Source organism: Cucumis melo, chromosome 2 (assembly GCF_025177605.1).
Source record: "Cucumis melo cultivar AY chromosome 2, USDA_Cmelo_AY_1.0, whole genome shotgun sequence".
In the NCBI taxonomy this organism is placed as follows: Eukaryota; Viridiplantae; Streptophyta; class Magnoliopsida; order Cucurbitales; family Cucurbitaceae; genus Cucumis; species Cucumis melo.
The window spans coordinates 22,689,503-22,702,087 of record NC_066858.1 but is presented as its reverse complement, the minus strand read 5'-3'; the positions used below and the strand labels follow the sequence as shown (position 1 = coordinate 22,702,087).

Sequence of the window (12,585 nt, the reverse complement as noted above, 5' to 3'; positions counted from 1 at the left end):
AAATAATACTTTTACATAAAAGAAAAAAAAAATGGAAAAAGAAGTTGTTAATCGTTCTTACTGTGTTCAGTTATGGGGACTCAAATTAAACCGAAAGAAATGTTACACGTTACGGCCATCCGCAGCTCCGCTCCGAGAAAATTGGTGGCCGGAATCGAGGCCGGCCGTCCCTGTAATCAGAACCCTTCTCCATCACCCACCCGCTTTCCTTTCAAACTGAACTTTTTTTTACTTTCACAAACCAAATTTACGAATCTTCTCGTTGAATTTCATTCTAACCCACTTCACACCCTCAACATTCTCCCGTTTGCGCGTCTTTCTTGCTATGTTTCTGCTCTCTTTGACTGGTTAGGCCCATTCTACTTATACCCTTTTGTTATTATTATTATTATTATTTTTATGTATATACCATCAAACGTGCCTATTGTTTGTGAAACCTTTGTGTACAGAAAAGGGGTTTGTTGAAAATAGAATCTTTCAAAACTTATCGAAGAAATTAGGTCAATATCTTCTGCGAATAGGAAATGGGGTTGTGTTTTTTGAGATTTTGGGGTTGTTATTTTTTTGGTGATTTGTATGTGTAGAAGTAATTCGTGTATTGTTGTATGAGTGACTGATGAGATGATGACTTTCACTATAGGGATTCTTGGAGATGGGCTGCTCAATTCATATCCTATTACTTGTTTTTTCTTTGTTTAGTTGCGCAAGCCCATGATTATCCGTCTCCTTCTGTTAGATATCCTTGTGAAGATGTTAATATGTATTATGCTAATGTAGCACAGTTTAAAGGTGAACCTCTCAAACGTAAGCTAAATTCAATTGTTGCTGCTCATCATTCCTTGTCCTATAAAGAGGTGCCTTTTGTTTTTGGCAGAAACACATTTTGGTCCTTGAGGATTGAGTTGGGTAGTGCTTAGGCCCTTAATTTTCAAACTTGAAATTTTAACTACCATGGTTTGAAAATATGGTTTATTTTGTCCATGACATCAGTTTTTTTTTAACTGAGCTGATATAGTTGCCGTTTCTTTCCCTCCTGCATTGGTTGCTGGATTCCACTCACTCCTCATTGCCGACCTGAAACGAGGGAAGTCTCTTGCCTGCCCTTGCCCACAACTCACCTTCAAACGAGGAAGAGTTTCATATCAAGGGAAAAGGGTGAGGCAGGGTGACTACAGGCAGTGGCACCCTGGCAGGAGAGTAGTGGCCGATGGGGGGACGAAGAAAGAAGAGAGAAAAAAGATTTAAATTCTTCTTATTTTAAAAAAGATGTATTTTTAATAAAAAAAAAAGTCATGTTTTCATTGTGTTAGCTAATTAATGAAAAACTGATGGAATCTGATCGGTGTTTTCAAAGTGCAAGGTGCACTCTAAGGCGACAAACTTTTTAATCGCCTCAAGGCGAGAGGCAATAAAAAGGTGTTGCCTGTTTAAAGTGAAGCACAGTTAATAAAATAAATAATAATAATAATATAAATAAAAAATGCGTAAGATTAAAAATAAATTAACTCAAATAATCTTTGAGGAAAAAAAGTATTTGAAAAAAGAGAGAGAAATAAAAATAAAATTTTTCTACTTTGACTCTTTTTTTTCTTCAATTCTTCTTTCTTTCTTTAATTCTACGTTTACAAAACTTTGATACTTCTTTCTAATCCTATTAGAGAAGAATGTTTTTTTATCTAAAAAAAAGTTTAAGGAATTTAACCGGGCAAACACTTGGCCACCTTGAACGTATGCTCGAGGCAATTGAAAGGTGCAAAAGGCGAGCGTTTATTAGAGATGCTCGTCTTGGGTAATTGCAAGGCACTAAGACCTCGCCTCTCGCCATAGGCGAGCGCCTGGCTGCGCCTCGACGACACTAAAGCCGATAGAGACTAAATAAACCATTTTCTGAAACCAACAGAGTTAAAATTTCAAGTTGAATACTCAGGGACCTAATTGTTATTGAAACTCATATTCCAAGGACTAAAACTCCCTTTATTCTTTATGATGAACTTTTAGCTCTAGCTTTACTAGTTCCTCTTCTAGCTTGCCTATTTGGCATCTAACGCTCATCTAAGGGGATTTGGTGATTAGGTCTGGGATGCCCTCAAGATTCTTGATGCTGCTGATGTAGACAAACCAGAAGCCTCATCAGCAATGTAATTCTCATTACAGCTAAAACCACTTCAATATTTTTTGGTTTGTAATTTCCATTCATACAAATTTAACTATTTCATGCCATCATAACTTTTCCCGTTTTGGTGGGGCGGTCGTTTAGTTGGCTTGCACCTTAATATTCTACGTAGTTGATGAATTTTACTTGATTACCACAGAGTGGAGATATACTCACAAAGGATTGTGTCAAAGTCTCTAGCAGGGAAACCTGAGGGTTGGAACAGTAAGTTCCTTTGTAGAATAGTTTTTTAACTTACTATGCCATATGGTACATTAGTTTTTGAACTTACTACGCCACATGTCTAAACACCTTTATATCATGTCCTTCACTTTGATCTCCTGCTCTATAGCTTTCATTTTAATTAAACTTTCTTAGCAATTTGAGTACAGTATGACTGTTGCACACTTATTGTCGAAGATAGAACAATCAGTATGTGGTATACCAAGGCAAACTAACTACAGTATTTAGAGATGAAGAGTTATTTTTCCTTCATCTTTCCATTTTGTTATTCAGGGGAGCATTTGTGGCCTCGTTCTTATGGGCTTAGAAGAGGTCCATCCTTGACAGATTTGCACAATATCCATCCAGCAGATGCAAATGGTAACTAGAGAATTTTCTATCATGGCAATAAGTTGATGGAATTAGTTTGATATTAGTAACCAACTGAAGTTCGTGCAGTGAATTCCTCCCGGGGAAACAAATATTTTGGAGAATGCCAAGTTAAATCCCCTGAATGCTTGAAGCCAGCCTCCAAAGAAGCGGCTTCCGACACTGAAACCGATAAGGAAAAATGGGCACCTCCTAAGCGCGTAAGACTTTTTGTTTAAATTTTGGCAATACTGAAGATGGAATTTTTTCTTTCCCAGGAAAAATTAGTATTGATTCAAAATATTCTTTGATTGCTTTTTATTTATTTATTTATAAGATATTGGCATGGATTTGGGAGATGATCTCATATATTATAGAACATCCATGGCATATCATATGTTCTTATTCAGTTATTTGGGTGAGGAAATTGAAAATTTGCACTGTTATCCTTGAAACCTGAGAAGTCTCTGAATAAGTATACATATCACTATCCTAATTTATCGAGACCTCAAACACAGCAAAAATTATTAAATTTAGAAGACAGTGTTTACTTGAGTTGGCTTTTCTTATATATCATGATTTCCTTGTCTGCATTTGTTCACTGGCAGGTTAGAGGAGATATAGCAAGGGCAGTAATGTACATGGCAGTCTCTTATGGGTTTCACCTTTCTGATTCTCCAAACAAGGGTAGGATTCAAGCGGGAAAGAATGTAGTAATAGTACTTGCATTTTTTTTTCTTTTTAATTAATTTATTTTTATTTTTATTTTTTGCTTTTCTATTGTTTATGCAATGCTTTAATCTTGCATATACATTTCAAAAAATTAATTCTTAAGATTTTAATAGTGTCCCATTCATCCTTTGTAGGAAATAATGAAATGGGCCTACTTTCCACATTGTTAAAATGGAATGAGGGTGATCCACCATCAAGAGAAGAGAAGTTGAGAAATGACAGAATATGCAAGTTTTATCAGCACAATAGAAATCCTTTTATCGACCATCCAGAATACGTTGAGCTAATATGGAAGCAAATTTCTCCAATTCGTGAAAGCTCAAAGTTTCTCAAGGGAAGGCAATGATTAATGTATCTGATTAACCCACAAGGTGAGAGTTTCTTGTGGAGGAGATGTTCCTTGGTGATATTCATTTTTTTGTCTGCTTATTAAAAGAGAAAATCGTTAAAGTAGCCATGAAAAAAAGAGATTCTGATTTATATTTATTCACAACGTAATATGTATAATGTTAGGCTAGGCTTAGGGTAGATTTATTCTGTTTACTCTATCCTCAATGTTCCTTCTGTTAAGTGGATTTAGATGCAAGTTTAGTTATAAACTTATAATATAAAATGACAGCGAAAGATAAGCTGTTATTTTCTTCCGTTTAATAATTGTAGTTCTCATAGAATATGAAATCCTAGTACTACATTTAGTTGTCAAGGGGACTTGTAGAATACGTAATCCTATTTAGTAGTCATCATGCCTTGAACTCAATGTCTCTAAGCCCTTTATTATTTAAATAGCAGTTGGCACTTATTGACTAATAAGCCAACCTAGGGTGGTTAACCCGTTTAAAGTCTATTGAAGTCTGGAAATCTAAAATAAATATTCATCACCAAGAATCTGTAAAGTTAACATCTATATCTTCAAAAATTTGAATGCACTATCTCAAGATGGAATGTTGAATTGATGTAGTAAGCCTTATATTACTACGATTGCACTGACATGTAAAAGGTTGAAATGGAGGAGCAGTAGAAGAAGAGAAAATTAAATCAATCTTTTTTGTAAGAATAGTCTAACTTACTAGAGCGGTTCTCATGAAAATTGCGACACACCTATACCTTGTTGACATAAAAAACGAAGACTAAGTTAAAACTATATGATTGTTTCAATTTCTCCTCCAATGTGATAAAAATGAAATGGCTTACAAGTGAGAGAGCAAGTTTCGTTTCCATGACAAAATAGGCATTGGCATTGCCTTCACTGTAAAGGAGATGGAGTGGTATCTGCATAACTACTCAACGATAGATCTCTGTTCCTTTTGTGCCTTCTTTCTAAGAAAGCTGGTTTTAAAGGCGTTTGAACAATTTCAAACTTGTATGTTAGCATGGCAACAATCTCAGACATTGCAGGTCTTAGATTGCCATGAGGTTGAAGGCATAACAATGCAACTTGAATTGCATGTGCTACATTCTTCTCCAAAAATCCACCCTCCTTCATCTTTGGATCCACAAGTTCGATCAGTGCTGACCTCTCATATAGTTTCCATGCCTGCATATTAGTATCATTAAATACTCATTATCTCAATGCCTTAGAAATTTATTAATATTGGGCAATAGTTGTGGGATTTTATGCATACATATTCAGGAAGATACTGCATTTCGGTTGGTAAAGAAAGATTTGTGTTTTTCCTGCCACTGATGATTTCAAGCACAAGAACTCCAAAACTGTATACATCTGCCTTCTCTGACAGTTCTCCCCTAATTGCATATTCTGGCGCTGTGTAACCTCTGGACAAATGAAGAACGTGTGATAAAGCTATTAGAATTACAGAATACTATATCAAATTGTGTAGACTAGCCAGTGATTTATAAGATGTGGCCACGTGAAATCAAACGGAAGGCTTACAGAGTTCCAGCAAATGTAGTGCTTAGGTAAGCTTGGTCATCAGGGAAGAACCTGGCCAGCCCAAAATCACCAATCTTCGGTTGAAATTTGTTATCAAGAAGAATATTGCTTGCTTTGATGTCTCGGTGAATTATTCTTAGATGGGAATCCTCATGAAGATACTGCAACCCTTTGGCAATGCCTCTGATAATCTTTAATCTGGTGTTCCAGTTGAGGATTTGGTCACTTCCACCTGTTGTGTAAGAGTTGTGATGTTCAACTTATTATATTTGCAGGTAAACGGCAGGGAAGATCACATCAGATAGAGAACTACACTCCTGTGATTTACCATATATTATGAGATCTAAACTCCTGTTCTCCATGTATTCATACACCAGTAGCCGTTGAGGCCCATCGGAGCAACAACCAAGCAGGCGAACAAGGTTCTTGTGTTGGATGCTTGTTATCAGTCTGACTTCTGATAGAAATTCTGCTTCTCCTTGTTGGGATTTGTTAAGTGAAAGTTTCTTAATTGCAACTAACCTCCCATCTTCAAGTGTACCCTATAAAACATAAGTTCTCCTTTAGTTCTAAGCTAAATTGGAAAAATGAAGAGACCTCACAATTTAACAGGTGTTTGTTTCAAAAGTGAAAAAAAAAGGTCAAATCCAAGAATGGTGAACTTTAAGGCCACCATCTTGAAAGGGTATGTTAAGGATCCCAAACTGAAAAAATGAGGAGACCTTGCAATTTTTACAAGACACATCGGGTTAAGCATTTCATTTTCAATTAGTTTTGTAATGAAATCTATGTTTGTCTAAAAGAAAACCATACCAGATAGACAGGTCCAAATCCTCCCTGGCCTAGAAGATTCTTTGGGTTAAAATTCTTTGTTGCCTTTTTCAGTGTGTGAAAGTCAAAGTAACTTAAAGAATGCAGGTTATCGCTTAACAAATCTGTTGATGCTGCAACAAGAGATAAAAACATTTACTTCTTCGCAATTCGATAAGCAGTAATTTATAGTTTCTTCTGATCTTACAATTTAACTCTGTTTTGTTACCTTGAGTTGTTCCACTTTGTGTTAACAACTTCACCACTTTATTTTGTTTAAGAGACTTCCTAAAGATCAATATGAGAATCAGCAATATAACAAGCACAGCTAACATCCCAAGGAAGAAGCAGAAAACTGGAGACTGTAGCAGAGATGAAGAGCTCTTCATCTGATCTTTAGAGCTTCCTGTAACAACAGCATATGTAAAATCGAGTCTCTATGACATATACTAGAAAGTGGCTCCTACAATTTTGAATTTCTTGCCATGACAGAGGCCAGAGTTAATGTTCAGTTCCATATGTGGTAAGAACAAGTGTCAGAATGGGTGTGGAGTTTATAATTACCTTGAAGTATTCGGCGAGGCATCCCTGAGTTGGCCTGCAAAACATAAAGGAAGAAGCTTTCAATCAAATATTCAATTCAGGTTACCTCTTCTCTGTTTTATTGTCTTTGCTTTTTTAGGGTTGGGAAGTGGGCAGTGAAGCTGTGTGCTGAAAATGCTTGAGCTGAACAGATGATGACACAAAATCAACATAGTTTTTGACGAAAGAGGTAAACTGTGAAGTTCCCTTGGATATTACAAATTCTCATTTGGGTCTTATTAGCAGTTGGCACCTTGATAGAATTATAAACACCTTGATAGAATTATAAATACTCAAACTTTTCTTTTCCTTTTACTTTTTATAAGAAAATTACATTTTCGTCAATGAGATTTGGATAATAGATCAACTTCGTCTCTAGGTTTAAAATGTTAAAAGTTGCAAATTTGGTCCCTATAGTTTGTTAAGATCATAAATAGTCTCTACGGTAAGACTGATTCTAAGAGTGAGAACTATTAGCACTAGTCTTTTCAATATTTTTGGTTCTTACTCGCATGCTTTTTAGGAAATCGTCCAACATAAAATTGGTTCAAGTTCAACATGCTTAATTTTAGAGTATTTATGATTGAGTCATCGAAAATCTTTCTTAATCCATATTCTCATATGCTCATAGCTTCTCTCATTCGAATGTGTTCTCTGTTCATTCATATACCTCTCTTGAACTAGAGTGTTACAACTTATGAAGATTTTACTAAATCACGTGACTAATCACGAGACTAAATTCTAACTTTTTAATTCACAGGAAAGAAATTTTAGTTTTTTCCGAATCATAAGGATCAATCAACCATTTTAAAAGTCATAGACTATTGTCTTTAAAGTTTAGGAATTAATCGATTTTGGTCCGTGACGGTAGGTTTAAGTTAGTTGTTTGAATTGAAAAAGGAGGCAAAATATATTTATTTGATATCGTAAAAATGGATAAAAGGAGGATAGGGACATTTGTCTGTGGTATTGGACATTTAACTATGATGTTAGTAAGAATTTGTAATGTTATAAATGTGAGACACAAATGGGATTTGTTGTTGTCAACAACAGCTAATTGAAAACAACAAGGAATGTGTTTCATAATACGGCTATCTTCTTTGTCTTTCTTTCTTTCTTGTTCTTATGTTTCTAATATATATATATATATATATATATATATATATATATATATATATATATATATATATATATATATATATTAATTTAGTATTACATATATATAATATAGCAATTTTATTTAAACATTCCATATGAAGTAGTTGATCTTGTAGCCCTTTATTGACGTGGAAGAAAAATATGACTATTTGGGAGAGTTGGAATGGCTAAGCTCTTCCCCTCAAAGTTAGATTATAACAAAATCTTAAAAGGTGATTGTCAAATATAACAAAATTTATCAACGACAAGAATATATTTCAACTAATTTTCAAAATATATACATATAGTTTTTCTTTGTTCATAAGTTTTGGAAAATGTGTAACATCTTGACGTGAGTTTTGAATTTAGTTTCTATAGATTTCTAAGTTTCATAATGCTACGTTACATTTTTATCTTTGCATTTTGATCGACTTACTTTTATTTGGTGACTGGATTTCAATATACAGCTTATAATTTTGTTGGCCTCTAAGCAAAGCTCACTTACTCTTTTAGTTTTTGGCATTATATCTTATTTAATGAGTTAGAAAAATTATCATAGGAAAAAATAGTTTAATAATGATAAAGTTTAGTGAAAATTAATTTAATTTTTTAGAATTAATTAATATACATTCTCCCAAATAAAGATTTAATGAAATATAAAAAATAAAAGCGTAAAGCTTTATAGATTAAATGGTGATAAAATTCAAAACCCAAAAGTAAAAATGAAATAATCAATAAATAAAAAAATTCAAAACTTCAAAATAAAAGTCAAATATTTTAAAATTTAGGGAATCCAAACGAAAATTAGACATAAAAGCATGGGGACCCAAAGGGTAGGATACTATTCTTCGAATATAAACCACAATCAAATTCAAACTTCATCATTACAGAATAATTATAACTATAAATACAAACCATAATTCCAATATTTAAATATAGTATTTTTCTTTGGCATTGATGGGTTTTTCTTTATTTATTATTTCCAAACCATATTTCATAATGAGAGTATTTGCTTCAGTCTCTTTTTTTTTTTCTTTTTTTTTTTTTGTTGTCGTTGGGTGGTCAAAATATATTTTCCATTCTAGTAAAAGAAAAGGAAATTACACGTTGGACAGACACATAATGGTCAATGCATTGACTAAAACCAATGAGATTAGGTCAAAGTACAAAATTCCAAAGGCTTTGACTAATCATTTCATGAAGTCAACAAACTTGTCAAATCCAACATTGTTAGTGAAGACTTTCGACCGTAGGTTACACTTCATTTCTTAATCATATTTTTTGATTAAAACGTCAATCCCAATTAATTATCCCCCCCCCCCCCCCCCCCCCCCCCCAAAAAAAAAATCATCAAAACCAAATGATCACTTAATCATATATGATTCTCTCTTTCTTTGGATTGTGTTCATGTTGTGTCCCCTACAACAAAGCTCCTTTTTGTCCACGGCCTCCTTTTCATTAGGATCTCGAGATTTAAGAAGTTAAAAGAAAAAATTCCAATACTCCAATGATATAAATATCAATCTCATTCAACATTTAGCACATCATTAAATAATATACATCTTACTTTTTTTAAAGTTAAATTATAAATTTATACTCTATAGATAAAAGAAAATTAGTTCATATAATTTTATTAATTAAAATTTAATCCTTGTGATTCGATAAAAATCCTCATAAACAACTTCTATCATAGAAATTAATAAATTTTTTTATCAAACCCACGAATTCTAATTATAAACTATATGGTCAAATTAAAATTCTAACTTTCCCCAAATCGGTTACTTATGAGAATGTTTATCAAACCACATAGACTAGATTATTTCTCCAAATCACTTACGAGGATTTCACCGAACCATGAAGATTGTATTCTTATCGTAAACCATATAGATTCAATTCTCAACTTTCTCCGGATCATAAGGACCATTTTTCTAATATCAACACCCAATGAATTAAGATTGGAGCTAAAATGGAGAGAGAGTAAATGGGAAAAGTAATTTTTTTAAAAAAAAATTAGTTTATAGAAAAGTAGTTTGGAAATTGAATGCACACTGTCCACAGTTGTTTTGTCAGCTGCAACAAAAAACAGATTACTATTCAATTCCCTTTGTGTTTACAAAGTAGAATTTTCTAATTAATTTCTTTCTTTTCTCTTTTCCTTTCTGACCCATTTCAATTCAATGCCATTTCCCAAATATGGGATATTCATATCATATTGTTGAGATTTTCTTTTCAATTTTTTCTTCATATTTTCTTTCTCCTTAAAGCTTCCATCTGCCCTAATTAACTCCTTTTCTTCCTATCAACTTTAACTGTAATCACTTGAATGGCTGAAGGGGAATAAAAAGGGTGAAAGCAACAATTCATAATTCGAGTCTTTTTTTTATTTGGAACAAGAAAATCTTGTAAAAACAAAAGAGCTTTCTTGATTTCACTTCTTACAGAAATTAATTAGATTATATCAACAAAAGGAAATGAAAATTACAAAAACAAAATAGCTAATTAAGAAACATTTATATATATATATATATCATAATCATGCATGATTATAATCAAGATCAGCATAAACTATAATATTATATTATTGACTTTGATCTTGATCACTTGTTCTTTTTTCTCTCTACTTAATTGTGAAGTGGGTTAGGTCCAGTAGGAACAACCCTTTTATCTTCAAAATTGGTGCCATTATTATTATTGATCATCATCATCATCTTCTTAGAGCTCAAGAAGAAGCACTCACAACAATGGAGGTCGTTAGCGTTGTTCTTCGAGTACTTGCACCGGTTGATTGTCGTCTCCCCCGGTGTAGTTGTTAAGCTGTTTTTGTTGTCTCTAACACCGTTGTGACCCAAAAACAACGGCTTCCGAGCACCCGCGACGGAGGTAACACAAACGACTAAAACCGAAAGCCAAAACACCAAAATGCTAGACTTGGATAGTCCCATTGCACCGCTCATTTTGAAGAAAGTGAAAATTTGATGATTTGGAAATGATGGTGATCATGTGAAAGGGTGAAGACCCACAAAATAAAAAAGGATGATATATATGAGATTTATAGTTCTAAACAAAACAAAACAAAAAAGAAGAAGAGAATGGAGAATTTATAGTTGAAAAGTGACTTGTGAAGGGAGAAATTAAAGAGAGAATGGAGATTAAAAATTATAAGGCAAAAGGAATTGCGAGAAAACGAGAGAAAGGGAGAGTAGAAGAGGGTGTGAAGAACATTAAGTAATGAATAATTATGATATATGGTACCAATAAGAAGAAATAAACAGTAAAAAGGCCTTTTTTTGATACATCAAAATCTCTTGTCTGATCCAAAGAAATAATAATAATAAAAAAAAAAAATTCAAAAGGCCTTCACCAACCCTATTAATTGCCATTGGTGAAATATATCATTATATACAAAATTAAACAAGACAAGGATTTGTAATTGGGAACTGCAACAAAAGCTCAAAACACAACATTCTGTGTTCTCTCTCTCTCTCTCTCTCTCTCTCTCTCTCTCCCTCTTTGTTTTTAATTGTGAAGCATTATGATAATTTGAAAAAACTCTCATTTCAAGAAAAAAGCGTTTTTTTTTGTAAGGATGACCTAAACTTGAAAGAGATAATAATGTTGTTTGTCCTGGTTTTAGGAAGTAATGAAGAAGTTGATTCTTTGTCAATGCTAGTGTGGCACCAACAAAGTGTTAATTATACATACTACCTGTCGCACACCATTAAATGATAGTTGAGAATGACAAGCAAAAACATGAACAAAAAGAGGAGTGCAAGTGCAACAGAGCAGTATTTAGGAGGAGTGCGAGGGAGGAGGAAATGCGAGTATGAGAGTTCGGGGAGGAAGAAACGTTATTCTAGTTGTTTTGACCAAATGTCGTTGTTGTTGTGTCATGGAAGACTCACTACTTAGAAAGCAAAAATTTGGCACAACCTTATTGGTAAATCGTGCATATAAACACAAAGTTTATCTACTTTCATCGTAAATATATTTGGAAAGTTCTCACGCAAAACCTTCAAATATAAATCCTTTCGATGAATCAAAATAATTTTTCAATGTGAGACAACGTACTACTTGTTTTTTCCTTAAAATACTTTTGCTACATGACGAAAGCTCAAATCATTCTCAACACCAGCTAATGTACAAAATAATCTTTCATGCTTACTAAAATTAATAGATCATAAGATTCATACAGTGTATATAATTAATACACTCTTAGGGAGTTCTAACAATATAATATAGGGTCATATATATTTCATTATTTTTTACAACTTCGGACAGAAAACCCTCATAACAAGAAGTATATGTATATATATTTGTATTTATTGCTGAAGTATACTAATATATTTGTGTGATGTTCTCATCATATGTATTCAAATAAAAACCAACCCACAACCACAACCCTAAACACAACAACCCTACTACTTCCTACTTCTTCCCCTATCGTTTTTCTTATATATATATATATATATATATATATATATAAAAGGCATTAAAATGATAAAATCCTCTAAATAACCATTGAGTTATAATGAAGGAAGTTAGGATGTTTCAATGAAGGATTTTCACCTGCTCCCAAAGGAGCCATTAAAACCTGACATTTCAGACAAGAAAAAAAAAAAGAGAGTGCAGATTAGGGAAAGAATGGGGGAAGACGTTCATGGAGTTAATGAACACATAATAATTTTAATTT

The 12,585-nt window shown here is 33.2% G+C and overlaps 2 protein-coding genes across 4 annotated transcripts; one reads left to right on the top strand and one right to left on the bottom strand.

Annotated features, from left to right (window-relative positions):
• On the top strand, positions 1–7,044 carry LOC103494346 (uncharacterized). 3 transcript variants are annotated; one of them, XM_051080977.1, is made up of 9 exons: positions 1–347; positions 641–854; positions 2,074–2,138; positions 2,313–2,377; positions 2,669–2,755; positions 2,834–2,964; positions 3,352–3,430; positions 3,610–3,846; positions 6,458–7,044. In XM_051080977.1, exons 1-8 carry the CDS (start codon positions 73–75, stop codon positions 3,819–3,821), a joined length of 1,128 nt encoding a protein of 375 aa, XP_050936934.1. In that variant the 5' UTR covers positions 1–72; the 3' UTR covers positions 3,822–3,846; positions 6,458–7,044. The 3 variants fall into 3 exon arrangements, with proteins under 3 accessions (XP_050936934.1, XP_050936933.1, XP_016901404.2); XM_051080976.1 differs by lacking the exon at positions 6,458–7,044 and adding an exon at positions 5,642–6,108 and having other exon boundaries at positions 2–347; XM_017045915.2 differs by lacking the exon at positions 6,458–7,044 and having other exon boundaries at positions 5–347; positions 3,610–4,129.
• On the bottom strand, positions 4,639–10,837 carry LOC103494217 (cold-responsive protein kinase 1-like). Its single transcript, XM_008455312.3, has 8 exons — positions 10,553–10,837; positions 6,741–6,774; positions 6,406–6,582; positions 6,180–6,310; positions 5,695–5,908; positions 5,367–5,598; positions 5,098–5,248; positions 4,639–5,009 (listed from the first exon to the last, which is right to left on the bottom strand). Exons 1-8 carry the CDS (start codon positions 10,835–10,837, stop codon positions 4,719–4,721), a joined length of 1,515 nt encoding a protein of 504 aa, XP_008453534.2. The 3' UTR covers positions 4,639–4,718.
• Positions 10,838–12,585: the final 1,748 nt, after the last annotated feature.